This window comes from Sinohyriopsis cumingii, chromosome 12, assembly GCF_028554795.1.
Source record: "Sinohyriopsis cumingii isolate HCF-2022 chromosome 12, ASM2855479v2, whole genome shotgun sequence".
Taxonomy (NCBI): domain Eukaryota; kingdom Metazoa; phylum Mollusca; class Bivalvia; order Unionida; family Unionidae; genus Sinohyriopsis; species Sinohyriopsis cumingii.
Genome location: NC_142972.1, coordinates 125732707 through 125752708, shown reverse-complemented (window position 1 = coordinate 125752708; position 20002 = coordinate 125732707). Strand labels below are relative to the sequence as shown.

The 20002-nt window shown below is 35.3% G+C and overlaps 1 protein-coding gene across 3 annotated transcripts in view; it reads right to left on the bottom strand.

Moving 5' to 3' along the window:
* The window catches only part of LOC149787408 (transport and Golgi organization protein 6 homolog), an 84485-nt gene that overhangs the window by 40251 nt on the left and 24232 nt on the right, over positions 1-20002 (bottom strand). For 2 of the 3 annotated variants that reach the window (XM_089978011.1, XM_089978010.1), the window contains exons 4-6: positions 15477-15749; positions 5252-5414; positions 2229-2305 (exon numbers count right to left, since the gene is read on the bottom strand). In XM_089978011.1, coding sequence (XP_089834137.1) covers positions 2229-2305; positions 5252-5414; positions 15477-15749 — 513 coding nt within the window. The remainder of the gene's footprint in view (positions 1-2228; positions 2306-5251; positions 5415-15476; positions 15750-20002) is intronic. The other variant, XM_089978012.1, reaches the window with a different exon arrangement.

Here is a 20002-nt window from a genome sequence, read left to right as displayed (position 1 = left end):
CTTAGTGATACTGCTGTCAGGAACATATCCACATACAGGTCTGAAAAATTATCCACAACAAAATAGCTGAAAAAGTACATCAGTTCTTGTGACTTGGTCTGTCCATGATTGTTAATTTGTGCACTGTCCCACTGCAGGGTGGTGTTCATAGGCAATTGTCAATGGATATCATATACTCCAACATGACTAATGTTGATATGGTATAAAATTCACTCTCTTGCTCCTATGCCTCCTTACCTTAAGTTACACAATATTAGAATGGAGTTCATAAATTTAAGTTTTGTTGGACTTTGTTCATTTTGGATATGGTTCCTCCTTCCCTTACTCACTGTTACATTTTGACATTCTGCCTTAAAAATGTACTTACACTTCCATACTTGCACTTACATACTGTTCCTACCATTATCATTCCAATCTGGCTTCACAGATCATACGTTTGCCAATGACCATGAATAAAGAAAACTTAAACATTTTCATTCAAGGAAAAAAAGTTTAATAACATTTGTTTCTAAAACATGCATATCGAATTTATGAATTGGGGTATTCCACTCTGTGTACTTTACCCACACAAATAATCCCAATAGGGTCTTGCATGGCATGCTAAAATGGATATTTATCTCTGAAAACCTTTTAATTGCCGCTATGACACCTGACCTTATAAACTGCTCAGTGGTTTTCCATTCACATTAACCAAAAGGCTACGCTAATCATGACCGTCTTCTGATTAAACATGTTGCAGGCATATAGCGTCAAGAAAGACCTTTGTCTGTTCTTACCTGTATTTGCTTTCTGCATTAGATTTATTGGAAATCTTGTTTTTACAAACATGACAGTGTTCTGGAGGGGAGGACTGTTTTTTAAATAACATGTCATGAACTAGCAGGTATGAATAAACTGTAACTTTATACTGAAGCCATTTGACATTTATGCACTATGATTGTCACTTTTTTTATGACACTCAAACTGAATTCATTTACTGTTGAACAACACACTGGCAAGGCAAAATATTATGTAGCCATTACTTTTTTGCAAATAGTGTAAAATTACTATTGGGTACATCATATCGCTCATGAAGTGGTCATGGACTGGTATTCCCTTTAATGGTCAAGTGATCTGTTCGCCATTTTTACCAAATATCTACGAACATCTGGAACTTGACAAGGTACAATGAATGTTCACAGCACAAATAAACAGATGTTAAAACACTCAAGTAAATTTATGTTATTTTGTTATTATTGTCAAAATAGTCTTCACTAAATGGAACTAGCCTGGTGTACTGCCCCCAAGCATTTACCTTACTGCAGATTAAAACGAAGTTATAGGGTTTCAGGCCAAAAGCAACTGTTCACAGACTCAATGAACAATCCTGAATTATATAGAAAAATGTGTTTTAATATTTATATCACTGGTGGTAAACATTAAATGCTGTGTACAATGACAATTGTAAACATGTGGAAGTATTTGCAAGGTGTACGACTACCACTGATATGGCAGAAATTGGACTATGGTAAACGAGAGCTTGATCACAGATATGATCAAGAGACTAAAGAGTACCAGAAATGAAAATGAATACAATTGGCTGATGTGTTATGTTGTGTACTGAGTAGTTAGAGAAATATGAAAGTGCACAGAGTACTTGATTCATAAGTATTTTTGGTGAAATACAGTTGTAACTGTTTTGAGTTGAAGTTAATCAAAACTGAAAAATGAATTAGGAAATGAACTGGATTCTGTCTGATTTTAGCAGGATCAGTACTCTTCATGTGACATCTGGCTTCAGATGCATGACAAATGCCACATACTGAGTATGTTCATTTGTTAATCTCAGTGTTTGAAAGTCAAAGGAAGGCTCTACTGGTACTTTTGCAAATACATATCCTATATGCTGTGCCAGAGAACAAAAGTATGGACTGTTCTGGAAACCAGTAAAGGACAATGAACAGTCTGTCTGCTTGTTAACACTGAGAATGTCAGTTTGGTTTCAAACACCAATAAGTTGATAGTGTTAGAGACCCTCAGCAAAGGCGGATATGTAAGAAAGCTTGCCAGCAGCTTCCTGTGAGCTGGTAGTTCTTTCCAGGGTTTTCCTGTGATAATCCCTCTACTAAATATACTGGGTGCAATGTATAGCCTATCATGTGCTGAAAATGACATTAAACCCGTAACAACCAGCTAACCAACAGTCAGCTTGTGGCAGCAAAATAGAAACTTCAAAGATAGACACAAACCTTTGATATGTCTTCAATACAAGCTGTGATCATGCATTCTTCAGCAATGACTACTGACTCTTCCTCAACCCTAATGTCTGAAATCAAGATAAGTGTAAAAGTAAGAAAATAATTAGGACCTTAGATCAAAACCAATTTAAAAGAAAATATTAAAAATTATTTTGGCCAAAGTTCAAAGTCTATGTGTAGTTGTTAAAAATAAGGCAATTCTCTACAAGTAACAAAATATCTGAGGGTGTAAATAACAAGTAATGGGAATGACACATTAAGTCTCCCCAATTTTAAATCCTGTATGTAGGCACTAATATGGCACAGTTGTAGCTGGAAATTATTGACCAACAAGTCTCAATGACCTGGACCTATGGTCAAGGTATGCAGTCTTGAACAAAACTTACTTTGAAAAACAATTTCTTATCAGACTTACCACAACCATGATCTTTGACTCCAGATGCTATATGTATCCTCCCTGCAAGACATCCACACATTTTGGCCCTGGATCTTACCCTAGGACTAAAATTCTTCCGCACAATCCAATTTCCTTTAAGCCACACTAACTTTGAGCTTCTGACCTTTTGACCCTAAGATCAATACAAAATTTTTCCATGCATTAAGTGCATGACTGCCTCATCTTTAGAACTAAATTTATTATGCATTTAATGACCTTGAAATTTTCAACCTTTTGATCCAAAAATTAAAGATATCCACAAACTCTGATGAAGGCACATCGTCCAAAAAATGAAATCTGTGTGCAAAAACCAATTTTCCTCTTTTAGTCACAGAAACCCTGACCTTTGACCCTTTTACCCCAGAATAAATAGGATTCTTTCCTACCCAAAGTGCAAGCCATCCATGATTCAAAACTAATGTTTCTGTGCTGTCTACTTGCAGTCATAGTGACAATGACCTTTCACCTAATGATCCATAAAATCAAAAGGTTTTTCCTTAATCCAAGTGCAAATCATCAACAAAGTTTAATCCAGGTCTGTGATGTAGAACTAATGTTACTAACTTTTGACCCCAAAATCAATTGTCTTCTTCCTTACCCCAACTGCAAGCTATACACAAGCGTCTGATAGATAACAAATGTTGTGGCATGGAACCATTTTAATTGTTTCACTCACAGTGACCATGACCTGTTGACTCCCAAATTAATAGGCTTCTTCTTCACTCCAAGTGCAAGCCATCAACAAAGTTCAGTAACTGTAGATAATGGAGAATTTAAGTTAATGTGCTAAAACAAAACAGGAAACAGATAGAAGAGTGGAAAGTATCGTAAGAGATATTGTGGGTGTATAAAAGCAATTTTTTATTGGACCTGGCCAGAGGTGTTTCATCTATACAGAAAAACAAAATGTTATTTTTTATTGGACCTGGCCAGAGGTGTTTCATCTGTACAGAAAAACAAAATATTATTTTTTATTGGACCTGGCCAGAGGTGTTTCATCTGTACAGAAAAATAAAATGCTAATTTTTATTGGACCTGGCCAGAGGTGTTTCATCTGTACAGAAATATAAAATGTTATTTTTTATTGGACCTGGCCAGAGGTGTTTCATCTGTACAGAAATATAAAATGTTATTTTTTATTGGACCTGGCCAGAGGTGTTTCATCTGTACAGAAAAACAAAATGTTATTTTTTATTGGACCTGGCCAGAGGTGTTTCATCTGTACAGAAATATAAAATGCTATTGAGAACGGCAATGATGGATAACATCATCAAACAGGTGGAGAGGCATGATGATGGGTGACATACACAGAATCTGCCCAGGAGTGGATTTTGCTGATTTTTAAACAATCAGGCCTAATCAAGCTGGTTTGACATGTGGCATGTTAGCTATGTTTAAAAAATCAGAATCATAAGTACAGGTTTTTTTCAGTTTAAACAGCTATAATGTTTCTGTATCTGGTACAATACAACCTCCAATAATGGTCACCTCCCTTAAACAAAAATATCTCCATATTCAGCTGGAGACTACTTTCCCTCCTCATCACGGTTCCATACATTTTACCAAGGCACCTAACTAGGACAACCAAATCTGTTTCCTCCTTGGAAATCTGATAAAGGGAAATTACTGTCACAATTTTATTAAAACTAAAATCTACTTCCAAAAAGTAGATCCTACTGACAGATATAAAAATCATTAAAAGCACTACATTCTGAATGACATTTTTTTACTTTCCTGATGAGGTGAATGGTGAACAGAGGAGTGGCCAAGTGGTCTAAGGGTCTCACCTTTACAGATCTCTCACATCTGTCTGCATGGGTTTGAGTCTCAGGTTTGGAGACTGTGAGTACATGAGAAACTTTACCAATAGCATCCCACTGGTTGCTGGTCCTTCCCATGGTTTTCCGTGGGTTTTTCCTCAACCAGATATATTGGTTGCCACCCACTATAACAAAGGTGAACAGAACATGACATTTTACTGGTGTCTGTCAGATCTCCATGCTGGTGATACTGTTTTTAAACACACTACTAGTGTAAGAAACTCTGGTGTTGGTATCTGTCAGATCTCCATTATGCTGGTGATGCTGATTTTAAACACACTACTAGTGTAAGAAACTCTAGTGTTGTTATCTGTCAGATCTCCATTATCTTGGAAATGTTGATTTGAATCATACTGGCAATGTAATAAACTCTTGTGTGTGATATTTATAATGGCATACCTTCAGTATCTAAATAGGAGATGAGGGTCTGGAGGATTGCTGTTGTTGTTGTTGTAGGTTTAACTCCATTTTTCAGCACAAGATAGGCTAAACATGGCGGCCAGTATAACTGGTGGAGAAGAACCCTGGAAAACTGCGGGAAGAACCACTGACCCATGAGAAGCTACTGGCAGGCTTTCTCACATACCCACGTTAGCCAAGCCTGAGACTCGAATCCATGCAGACAGAGGTGAGATGGCAGTGATCCAGAACAATGAGCACTTTAGACCACTCAGCCACTTGGTGCCCCTGGGTCTGGAGGAGGGACATAATGATCAATAATTCAGTCAACTCTGTTTGCTGGGATGATAATGACATACCTTCAGTATCTATACAGGAGAGGAGGGGCTGAAGGAGTGGCCTAATTATAAGTGACTTGGTCATCTCTGCTTGCTGGGACAACATCTGAGTGATGGTACTGCAGGCTACCCTCAGGAATTGATGGGCAATCTGCTGATCTGGATAGTGAATTATGTCTAGAATCTGCACACAAAAAAAGAAACAGAGAATCACACATCAGTGTTCATTTGATTTGAAACTGATGATATAACTTGCATGATCTATTCATGCCATGAGTGCTTGGCATGCATAAATCAATGAGTTTTGTACTGTAACTATCAAAAATGACTTGGTATGCAACTATCAAAAATGACTTGGTATGCATACTTCAATGAGTTTTGTACTGTAACTATCAAAAATGACTTGGTATGCATACTTCAACAAGTTTTGTACTGTAACTATCAAAAATGACTTGGTATGCATACTTCAATGAGTTTTGTACTGTAACTATCAAAAATGACTTGGTATGCATACTTCAATGAGTTTTGTACTGTAACTATCAAAATTGACTTGGTATGCATACTTCAATGAGTTTTGTATTGTAACTATCAAAAATGACTTGGTATGCATACTTCAATGAGTTTTGTACCGTAACTATCACAAATGACTTGGTATGCATACTTCAATGAGTTTTGTACTGTAACTATCAAAAATGACTTGGTATGCATACTTCAATGAGTTTTGTACTGTAACTATCAAAAATGACTTGGCATGCATACTTCAATGAGTTTTGTACTGTAACTATCAAAAATGACTTGGTATGCATACTTCAATGAGTTTTGTACTGTAACTATCAAAAATGACTTGGTATGCATACTTCAATGAGTTTTGTACTGTAACTATCAAAATTGACTTGGTATGCATACTTCAATGAGTTTTGTATTGTAACTATCAAAAATGACTTGGTATGCATACTTCAATGAGTTTTGTACCGTAACTATCACAAATGACTTGGTATGCATACTTCAATGAGTTTTGTACTGTAACTATCAAAAATGACTTGGTATGCATACTTCAATGAGTTTTGTACTGTAACTATCAAAAATGACTTGGCATGCATACTTCAATGAGTTTTGTACTGTAACTATCAAAAATGACTTGGTATGCATACTTCAATGAGTTTTGTGCTGTAACTATCAAAAATGACTTGGTATGCATACTTCAATGAGTTTTTGTAATGTAACTATCAAAAATGACTTGGCATGCATACTTCAATGAGTTTTGTACTGTAACTATCAAAAATGACTTGGTATGCATACTTCAATGAGTTTTGTACTGTAACTATCAAAAATGACTTGGTATGCATACTTCAACAAGTTTTGTACTGTAACTATCAAAAATGACTTGGTATGCATGCTTCAATGAGTTTTGTACTGTAACTATCAAAAATGACTTGGTATGCATACTTCAATGAGTTTTGTACTGTAACTATCAAAAATGACTTGGTATGCATACTTCAATGAGTTTTGTACTGTAACTATCAAAAATGACTTGGCATGCATACTTCAATGAGTTTTGTACTGTAACTATCAAAAATGACTTAGCATGCATAAATCAACAAGTTTTGTACTGTAACTAACAAAAATGACTTGACATGCATACTTCAATGAGTTCTGTACTCAAAAATGACTTGGCATGCATAAATCAATGAGTTTTGTACTGTAACTATCAAAAATGACTTGGTATGCATACTTCATTGAATTCCATACCATATACATGATGCATAAGCTGGCATACATCAGTGAGCTTCATCCTGTATGTATGCATCTTCACTAGCTATGGTTCAGATATGTTAACCCTGTCTACACCTTGGCAGATAGATTGATCAGATATTTCAGTGCTTTATCACAGCAACATCTATTGGATTTCATGAGTTGTCTCACTTAGTATGCAATGCCAAATAACCAATAGCATGTAACAGCAGTGCATTGTACATAAGCTGATGGCAATTGACTTCAAAATGATGCTTTGTAAGTTTAACATCAAAAGTATGACTATGTAACAAAGAGAAGCCATTACAGGTTTATTTGAGTGAAAGGATGTATATGTTCAAACACAGAACGGCAGTGGAAAATTGCTGTCCTTTCCAGTTGTGAGCTGCCCTTGTCTTGGTCATGTAGGAACAGTGTTCAGATTTGGACAATTTGATTTTGATTGGATGTGTTGGCTTAGCATTGTTACCAATGAAATTCACAGATTCAAAGCTGGCATGCATAGTTCAATGAGTTTCATACTGTATATATGATAAGCTGGCATGCATAGTTCAATGAGTTTCATAGTGTTTGTATTAATTATGAGTTGTAATCCATAATTCAGTGAGTTTCATACTGGAGGTATTAAGTACGAGTTGTAATCCATAATTCAGTGAGTTTCATACTGTATGTACTAAGTACGAGTTGTAATGCGTAATTCAGTGAGTTTCATACTGTATGTATTAAGTACAAGTTGTAATGCATAATTCAGTGAGTTTCATACTTTATGTATTAAGTACGAGTTGTAATGCATAGTTCAATGAGTTTCATAGTGTTTGTATTAATTATCAGCTGTAATCCATAATTTAGTGAGTTTCATACTGGATGTATTAAGTACGAGTTGTAATCAATGATTCACTGAGTTTCATATGGTATGTACTAAGTACGAGTTGTAATGCATAGTTCAATGAGTTTCATAGTGTCTGTATTAATTATGAGTTGTAATCCATAATTCACTGAGTTTCATACTGTATGTATTAAGTACGAGTTGTAATGCATAATTTACTGAGTTTCATACTGGATGTTTGACAGACAAGAGTTTGAGATTCTATTTACCAAATAACTGAAAAAACTTTGTATTAATCTAAATTTTGCTAAAAGTTATGTAATTGTTTAAAAAATGATGTCTGTGATGTTACAGTATTAGTCAAATGTATGTAACTATTACAGGGTCCCTAGGGATGCATTAGTTTCCTTGAACAGCATGGTCTCAGGCAATAAATAATCATACTGCACAGTTGTGAATTCACTAACAACTGCATCACATCATACCTCTGTCTGCATGGGTATGAGTCGCAGGTTCACCCAATGTGGGTATGTGAGAAAGCTTGCCAGTAGCTTCTCTTGGGTCAGTAGTTCTTTCCTGGCTTTTCCTGGGTTCTTTATTCACCAGTTATACTGGCTGCCATGTATATAGCCTATCTTGTGCTGAAAAATGGCGTTAAACCCAACAACAACAACAACAACAACAACATCATATATAATGTTAATTTCTTGCAACAGCAGCTGAAATGCCATTTTCACTATTTTGAAACAAATTAAAATTCATCATATATTAAATCAACCTTTGACCTTTCAGTGAATATTGTATTTAATGAACATGTAAACTCATCATACTGATCTTGGTTTCAAAGCTTGTAGAAAATTCCATTTTCTTTTTCAATGTTCATTACTGTAGACTATTGCTATTTATATCTGACAGTCATGTATCTATTGAAATGTACCAATGCTATTTATATGTGACAATCATGTATCTATTGAAATGAACCAACGCTAATTATGTGACAGTCATGTATCTATTGAAATGTACCAATGCTATTTATATGTGACAATCATGTATCTATTGAAATGAACCAACGCTAATTATGTGACAGTCATGTATCTATTGAATTGTACCAGTGCTAATTATATGTGACAATCATGTATCTATTGAAATGTACCAATGCTAATTATATGTGACAATCATGTATCTGTTGAAATGTACCAGTGCTAATTATATGTGACAAGTATGTATCCATTGAAATGTACCAATGTGGAGGATGCTGATTATAGTAAACATTGTCATTTGTATAGTACACTGTATCACCGTAAACTGGAAACAAGTTTATGTTGGTCATGGCGGTGTACCTTTAATCTATATATCGTCTATATTTTTACTGATATAGTCATCATTTTTACTGATATAATCATTGTGGGAATCTGACAATAATACACAATGATGGCAATATGTGAGGAATTCATACCAATAGCTCAATTGTGATCAGAACACCATCTAGATGATTGGAAATGAACATCACTGAGTTACCATGGCTAATTGTAATGGAAACATTAAAAGCTAGCCAATGTTGACGTTTACAGCTGCACTGAAATGTTTGAGGACCTGTATGAAACGTTTGAGGACCTGTAGAAATGTTTGAGGACCTGTAGAAACCACTTTTGTGGAAGTCTTTATCTTCTGGTAGACTAATTCAGATAGTTTGATAATCTGCACAACATGCCTTGAAGCAAAGTCACACTAAATTATTATCAGTCTGAACACAATGCTTAAAATGAGATAGATCTAAAACCTCCCCTTTCATAAGAATGCTGAGCTGAGAGAGACTGGGGAGTAATCTGTTAACATCTTGTATTATATATTAGAACTGAACATACCATGTGTTTCTGTATGATATTATCCAGGTATGCCACACTTTTGATAAGGCTGCACTGACGATGCTAGTGAAAGGTCAATTGATTGAGGCTGAGCCAAAGAAGGAGTGCCTGAACCTGTTATTTGGTTTCATGGAACATGAAACAATGGAACAATGAATTGGGATATTAAAACAGGTATCCATCAAGTCACAGCTAACACAAACATGTCACTACTTAAACAAGGCCTTATCAACAATGTATCCTCCATATCATGAGCATGGGCATGGCTGTAAACTTGTTCAGCTGGCTCAAACAAACAACAGGTTGGAGCTTTGTTTCATTCCAGAATCTGGAAGTCATGAATAAAATCCCAATGAGATCAATTTGCTCATTTTTGCTAGACAAGGTTTTGATGTGATAACCCTATCTACATCTTGGTTGATTGAGCAGACATATTGGTCCTTTGTCCTAGCGACATCTATTGGATTCCATGAGTTGCCTCTCACATTATGTAATGCTAACCAACCAATAGCATAGTACATTGCACACTGGCTGAAAATGGTAGGGGCAATTGACCTAAAAAGGATACTTTTGAAGTTTAACATCAAAAGTATGACTATGTACCAGAATGAAAGCCATTACAGGTGTATTTGAGTGAAAGGTATTTGTGCAAACAAAGACCCGCATTGGAAAATTGCTTATTTGTCAGTCCATTCAAGTTGTGTGCTCCCATTGTCCCATGTAGGAACAGTGTTCATATCTGAACAACTTAATTTTGACTGGATGCATTGTCTTGCTGCCGCATCCAATGAAATTCAGAGACCCAAAGCACAGAAATATCTGTTTGATACGCCAAGGTTAGATAGGGTTACCACATTGGAACCTTGGCTGGTGAAGATGCAATTTACTAAGAATTACCTGCCTGTTGAGTCTGGATCTCTTCCAGAATGTGTGCATTCTCAGGATAAAATGGCAACATCATCATTGAAGAGGAAAACAAAAGAGCAGGGGCAGGTGAATTAATAAATTTGACCTCTCTGGAGTTACTGGGGTCCCACATATTTACTGACGTACAGTCAATACTTCAAGGATCCGATGGAAGGCAGTTTGGTCATCTTCATCATCCACGTCTAACGACTGCCCTGAACTAATATGCTTGACTTGAAGATGGCAGTGACAGGCACTCTGTATATCCCAATCTTTGCATTTCAGTTAAACTCAGTCCTCTCCATGGTGATCTGGGGTTCTTAAGTACAGTTCAAGTTACCCTTGTAATCTCTCGGGGGGGGGGGGGGGGGGGGGGTCCCGCATCCAACAAACCATCCATTTCAAAATCATACACAGTAAAATGGGATGAGGCAGAGTTATCAAAGAATGTGTTCCGTTACATGACCAGGAAATGCCATAAAGTGTGGACCCACTGACTATACTGTCTGACAGGCAACTGACAGGCCTTGGAACACTGAAGTGTGACAGCAATGTCTCTGGACTTATCTGATTGGTTCCCATAATAGTCCACAAATAATGAAATAGCAAATATGCAGCTCATTTCAATGAAGAATCCAACCTCAGATCCTAAGTATAATGTGTATGCATGATTGACTGAACAGGAACCAGGACAGCAATAGATGGTATGACTGGAGCATGTGATTGCTGGAATGCCCAAGAGAGGTTTGAGCAAAAACACCTGCATCAAGACTGCTGGGTACTATGATGCTACTCTAGTATATTGGGGGACTTCTACCCAATGGGGGACTTGTGCCAAAATGAGGAGTCAAGTCTCCCATCGCATCTTTGTCAGTTGTTAAAAGGTGGGTCACCATGTACAAAATTGTTTCCTGAATATGTCTTCATATCTGGGACTCTAGTGGTGAATGAGAAGGTGTCAAATAATTTGTATCCAAAGTTCCCCATTCTTTTTCTTGCAACAGTGGCTGAGTCAACAGCAGGGTTCATGATTCTTGGGAGGGGGAGGGGGATGGTCCATAGGGGTGTCCTCAACTATGCTGATACTGACTCAACATTGAGGAAAAGACTAAGCACTTGGGTGTCCAAAGACTTAAATCATGTCAGCTTTGATCAACTTGTGTACCCATTGCAAAGGATTGGAGGAAGTGCACTTCGTACACCCTGTGCATATCCTCTGACACCTTCAGTGTCATTTACCTACCATAATAATGAAAAACAACAAATAATAAAATGTGCAAACAAAGCACAAAAACACAAAAATGCCAAATTAAATTAAAGTTCATCAGCATCAACTATAAAAGAACATTATTATGGCATGTATATGACAAGACATAGAAACAGCATGGTCAGAGTCTAAAAACACAAACATTATAAAAAAAATGCAAAATAAAAAAAATCAAGTTTTTTAAAAGTCACAAAAGCTAGAAGCAATAGTAAATCAGTAAAATAATTCTGACTTGGTAAGCATATGGCTGATATGACCAGAGAAATCCAATGACTATTGGAAATTCAACAGATGTTATGTTACCTATACTGAGCAAAGCTTCAACAAAGGTCTGGTGGTGACAGGGGAGGTAATTACACTTGTACATGGAAGAGTTTCTTCCCTTAGATAATATTTCTGATAGCAAATCTGGTATATAGAAGGGAAAGACAAATTTTGCATCTATCTGAAAGGGTTGGATATGGGTAGTAGCAGAAGTTAATTCCTAACAACTCTGTATCCAAGTAAATTACTCAACAGATAAATCAGCACATCTGCGAAATGGAGAATGACGAATGAAAAATGAAGCAAGCTTTTAAATACACTGCATAAATGGATATGAAGGTCTTTTATTTTAACGCTACTGCTAAATTCCATGATCTAATGCCATTTCACATGATAACCTAGGATCAGATTCTTTGCAGTTACATTTTTCACCCCTTACAAGCCACAACATTATTTTTGTCCAGACAAAGAAAAACAACTGTCACTGATATGATGACATGATGAATGAAAAGTCGTATTTGTAACATTTTGATAAGAATGAAATGAAAAAAGAAATAAGTGTGTGTGTGTGACATTGGTTTTTAACACAGTTTTAACAATTTTTCAGTCATATCAAGAAAATAAAAAACAATTTCTAAAAAATATTCCACAACTATACTTTAGCATTTATTGCTGTTGAGGGTATATTTTTATCAAGTAAAATACAATTTTTGTTTTTTAATTTTAGGCATTTACTATTTTAATAAATATGTTTATATAGGATAACATGCAAAAGCAATAGTTCTCTCTCTTCAGTAAAACAAAAATATAATACCTGACTTCACCAAATGCATTTCCTGTTCATTCCAAATGAACAAAAATGAAAAAAGCAAAAATGCAAACATAAATGCATTTCTTAGACCATGAATAAAAAATGACCAGATGATAGGTGAGACCTAAAAGAAAATTAATTATGAATACATTTCGACTAAATATTAAGTGCAAATGAAATGCCAATGAAATCTGCAATTTAGAGTCTGTACTTAGTATGAGAACTATGTGGCAAACACCTATATGAAATATTTCTTACACCTGCAAAAATCAAAAATGTCCAATCAGCCATAATAGGCCTAATCATGTAATAAAGTTGTCAAACTGTTGTGCTCATACACCATGACATTGTTAATATCATACACCATACACTGTTAATATCATACACCATGACATCATTAATATCATAGACCATGACATCGTTAATATCATAGACCATGACATCGTTAATATTATAGACCATGACATCGTTAATATCATACACCACCATGACATTGTTAATATCATACACCATGACATCGTTAATATCATACACCATGACATCATTAACATCATACACCATGACATTGTTAATATCATACACCATGACATCATTAATATCATACACCATGACATCGTTATTATCATAGACCATGACATCATTAATATCATAGACCATGACATCGTCAATATCATACACCACCATGACATTGTTAATATCATACACTATCACACTGTTAATATCAAACACCATGACATCGTTAATATCATACACCATGACATCATTAATATCATACACCATGATGTTATTAATATCATACACCATTACATCGTTAATATCATACACCACGACATCGTTAATATCATACACCAAGACAGTGTTAATATCATACACCATGACATCGTTAATATCATACACCATTACATCGTTAATATCATACACCATGACAGCATTAATATCATACACCATGACAGTGACAACATCATACACCATGACATTGTTAATATCATACACCATGACATTGTTAATATCATACACCATGACATTGTTAATATCATACACTTTGACATTGTTAATATCATACACCATGACATTGTTAATATCATACACTTTGACATTGTTAATATCATACACCATGACATTGTTAATATCATACACCATGACAGTGTCAATATCATACACCATGACATCATTAATATCATACACTTTGACATTGTTAATATCATACACCATGACATCGTTAATATCATACACCATGACATTGTTAATATTATAAACCATGACAATGTTAATATCATACACCATGACATTGTTAATATCATACACTTTGACATTGTTAATATCATACACCATGACATTGTTAATATCATACACTTTGACATTGTTAATATCATACACCATGACATTGTTAATATCATACACCATGACAGTGTCAATATCATACACCATGACATTGTTAATATCATACACTTTGACATTGTTAATATCATACACCATGACATCGTTAATATCATACACTTTGACATTGTTAATATCATACACCATGACATTGTTAATATTATAAACCATGACAATGTTAATATCATACACCATGACATCGTTAATATCATACACCATGACATCGTTAATATCATACACCATGACATTGTTAATATTATAAACCATGACATTGTTAATATCATACACCATGACATTGTTAATATCATGCACCATGACATCGTTAATATCATACACCATGACATTGTTAATATCATACACCATGACATCATTAATATCATACACCATCACATTGTTAATATTATAAACCATGACATCGTTAATATCATACACCATGACATCGTTAATATCATACACCATCACATTGTTAATATTATAAACCATGACATCATTAATATCATACACCACCATGACATTGTTAATATCATACACCATGACATCGTTAATATCATACACCATGACATTGTTAATATTATAAACCATGACATTGTTAATATCATACACCATGACATTGTTAATATTATACACCATGACATTGTTAATATCATACACCATGACATCATTAATATCATACACTTTGACATTGTTAATATCATACACCATGACATCGTTAATATCATACACCATGACATTGTTAATATTATAAACCATGACATTGTTAATATCATACACCATGACATTGTTAATATCATACACCATGACATCGTTAATATCATACACCATGACATTGTTAATATTATAAACCATGACATTGTTAATATCATACACCATGACATTGTTAATATTATACACCATGACATTGTTAATATCATACACCATGACATTGTTAATATTATACACCATGACATTGTTAATATCATACACCATGACATTGTTAATATTATACACCATGACATTGTTAATGTCATACACCATGACATCATTAATATCATACACTTTGACATTGTTAATATCATACACCATGACATCGTTAATATCATACACCATGACATTGTTAATATAAACCATGACATCGTTAATATCATACACCATGACATTGTTAATATCATACACCATGACATCGTTAATATCAATCATACCTGTGGTGCCACATGTCTGTAGTATTCCTCTCGCATTGAAGATTGTAGGGGACAGCATGCTATAACTTTGGCAACAGCATCACATTTCCTCCAATCAGAAGTCTGGGTGAATTCAATTTTGGGACCTGCTATTTTAGCCCCTGTATCCAGCATCCCTTGCAGGAGGCTCTTGACCCCCTGGGGCCTCATTATTACCTGGGTCAGGAGCTGGCCACAGGCCTTCCTAAGCCAAGTAGGGGCTGGCAGAAGGACAGAAGAACCAATGGATTCTGCCTACAAAAGAAAAATGTTAATAAGGAAGGTTACATGGAACACATACTTTCATGTTGTATGGTATGGGTTTTTCAAAAGTATGATAGAAACCTTGAGTGCAAATCTTCACCACTGCTGCAACCACAGAAATGATTTGAATGTCTGTATGTGGTGAGACAAAAATAGGCATATTACAAATGTTTTACTACACAGCAAATTGTGATCTTCTGGTGCAAACTGTTGATATATTAATTGGTTAGAGTCTTCCATCTCACTCTAGAAAGTTATTTGCTAACTTGTCCAGTGATAATATTTCATTGCCACAATCAAGAGATATAGCCATTTAAAAAACAATAAATTTCAGAGAACAATCACCAGAAAGAGTGAGTGCCAGGTCTCATTTGCTCTATTAGTACAAGATGCAATAACCTATCCAAGTAAACATCATTGTGACTTACAAGTAACTATGCAAATGTTGTTGTTGTCGTTGTTGTGGGGTTTAATGCCATTTTTCAGCACACGATAGGCTATACATGGCGGCCAGTATTAATGGTGGAGGAAGAACCCGGGAAATCCCCAGAAAGAACCACCGACCCTCGAGAAGCTACTGGCAAGCTTTCTCACATACCCACAATGGCTGAATCCGAGACTCGAACCACCGCAGACAGAGGTGAGATGGCAGTGATCTGTAACGGAGAGTGCTTTAGACCACTCGGGGCCCCAACTATGCAAATGAATATTGCTGCTAATAATGAATGCACTTGCCAAATTTCATAACTGTATAAGCAAGATTTAAAGACAAATAGAGGTAAATACTCAAATTTAATGTATACAGTTAAAAATGCAAAGAGATCACAGTGACCTAATGTTAGCAATGAGTAATACTCAAGAAGAATGCACCCCCTCAAGTGTGTCCCAAATTTGTACAGAATGCATTAATTGTCAACAATGTATTTATATGATGAAAGTTGATTTTGGTTTTTAAATCAAAAGTTGAAGCTATATTTCTCATTATTTTTAGTTAGCAGCATTTAATGTTTGAATGGAATCTCTTGTTAGTTACAGTTTGATATTCACTTATTTTCAATGATAAATAACAATTATTCTATTATCGATACTAGTATATACTGCTTTGGCTGACAGACAATTATTGTCATAGCCATAGCAGAGTTCCCTAATGTGGCTAACAGACAATTATCTTTATATTTATCCCAGACTATCATACTGTGGTTAACACACAATTATCTTTGTATCTATTTAATAGTACTCTGTACTATTGCTAACAGCAATTATCTTTATATCCATACTAGAGTACTGTACTGTGGCTAACAGGCAATTATTTTTATATGAGTACTAGAGTACTGTAATGTGGCTAACAAGTAATTATCTATATATCCTTACCAAAGTATTGTACTGTGCTAACAGGCAATTATCTTTTTACCCATACTAGACTACTGTACTATGGCTAACAGGTAATTATCTTTATATCCAAACTAGAGTATTGTACTGTGACTAACATGCAGTTATTGTTGTATCCATACTAGAGTATTGTACTGTGGCTAACAGGCAATTATCTTTATATCCATACTGGAGTATTGTACTGTGGCTAACAGGCAATTATCTTAATATCCTCACTTGAGTATTGTAATGTGGCTAACAGGCAATTATCTTTATATCCATACTGGAGTACTGTACTATGGCTAACAGGCAATTATCTATATCCTTACTAGAGTACCCCACTGTGACTAACAAGGAATTATTTTACTATCCATACTTGATTACCCTACTGTTGCTAACTGGTTCTTAAATTATTTAAACATGAACAGCTGCTGAGATGTCCATCACAAGGTTGCTAGTCTAAATGTTAAAAATTGTAACACTTCAAATTTTGAAAGGTAAACGGTCTGTTCATCAAAAACGTATTTACAGTAGGAGAATGAGTATGGCCCATTTTTTGTATTTTGCATTGTGATGGAGACGTGTTTATTATGGCCCATATTTTGCACTGTGATGGAGACGTGTTTATTATGGCCCATATTTTGCACTGTGATGAAGACGTGTTTATTATGGCCCATTTTTTGTATTGTGATGGAGACGTGTTTATTATGGCCCATATTTTGCACTGTGATGGAGATGTGTTTATTATGGCCCATATTTTGTACTGTGATGGAGACGTGTTTATTATGGCCCATATTTTGTATTGTGATGGAGACATGTTTATTATGGCCCATATTTTGTATTGTGATGGAGACATGTTTATTATGGCCCATATTTTGTATTGTGATGGAGATGTGTTTATTATGGCCCATATTTTGTATTGTGATGGAGACGTGTTTATTATGGCCCATATTTTGTATTGTGATGGAGACATGTTTATTATGGCCCATATTTTGTATTGTGATGGAGATGTGTTTATTATGGCCCATATTTTGCACTGTGATGGAGACATGTTTATTATGGCCCATATTTTGTACTGTGATGGAGACGTGTTTATTATGGCCCATATTTTGTATTGTGATGGAGACGTGTTTATTATGGCCCATATTTTGCACTGTGATGGAGACATGTTTATTATGGCCCATATTTTGCACTGTGATGGAGATGTGTTTATTATGGCCCATATTTTATACTGTGATGGAGACGTGTTTATCATGGCCCATATTTTGCACTGTGATGGAGACATGTTTATTATGGTCCATATTTTGCACTGTGATGGAGACGTATTATGGCCCACATTTTGCACTGTGATGGAGACGTGTTTATTATGGCTCATATTTTGCACTGTGATGGAGACGTGTTTATTATGGCTCATATTTTGTATTGTGATGGGTCATATTTAGTATGGCTCATATTTTATATTGAGATCGGGTCATATTTAGTGTGGCTCATAGTTTATACTGAGATGGGGTCATATTTAGTGTGGCTCATATTTTATATTGAGATGGGGTCATATTTAGTGTGGCTCATATTTTGTATTGAGATGGCCCATATTTTGTATTGAGATGGGTCATATTTAGTATGGCTCATATTTTGTATTGAGACTGGATCATATTTAGTATGGCTCATTTTGTATTGAGATGGGTCATAGTGTGGCTCCTATTTTGCATTGAGATGGGTCACATTTAGTGTGGCTCATATTTTGTATTGAGATGGGTCATAGTTAGTATGGCTCATATTTCGCATTGAGATGGGGTCGTATTTAGCAATGCTCATATTTTGCATGTGACAAGGTCAAGTTTATTATAGCTGATATTTTGTATTGAGATGGGGTCATAGTTAGCATGGCTCATATTTTGTATTGAGATTGGATCATATTTAGTATGGCTCATATTCTGCATTGAGACGGGGTCGTATTTAGCAATGCTCATATTTTGAATGTGACAAGGTCATGTTTATTATGGCTCATATTTTGCAGTGAGATGATGTCATAGTTAGTATGGCTCATATTTGGCATTGAGATGGGGTCATAGTATGGCTCATATTTGGCATTGAGATGGAATCATAGTGTGGTTCATATTTTGTATTGAGACAGGGTCATATTTAGTGTGGCTCATATTTTGTATTGAGATGGGTCATAGTTAGTATGGCTCATATTTGGCATTGAGATGGGTCATAGTTAGTATGTCTCATATTTGGGATTGAGATGGGGTCATAGTATGGCTCATATTTGGCATTGAGATGGGATCATAGTGTGGTTCATATTTTGTATTGAGACAGGGTCATATTTAGTGTGGCTCATATTTTGTATTGAGATGGGTCATAGTTAGTATGGCTCATATTTGGCATTGAGATGGGGTCATAGTTAGTGTGGCTCATATTTTGCACTGTGACAAGGTCATGTTTAGTATGGCTCATGTTTTGTATTGAGATGGAGTCATGTTTAGTATGCTCATTTTTTTTGTACTGTGCTTGGGTCATATTTAGTATGGCTCCTATTCTGCACTGTGATGGGGACATATGTTATTTTAAAGATGTAGAACAAAAGCAGAAGAAGACAAATTTTTATTTTGTCCAGCTCATCAGGTTAAATTTCTGCCAGGCATTACAAACTGTGTAACAATGAATTGTACACAGAATACAAGTGAAAAAATAGATTTGTGTGCACCTCATTTAAAATCTCAATGCCAGAGAAGTAGACTATTTTACTATCTTCCCATCCCTGTCGTTTGCTTTTTTCCAGTTTTGAGAACAACAATGCAGAAGGTAAAATAACTGGATAACATTATTTAGCATAGGTTCAAATTTCTGTGCATATTTTCTGCAGCAGCATTTCA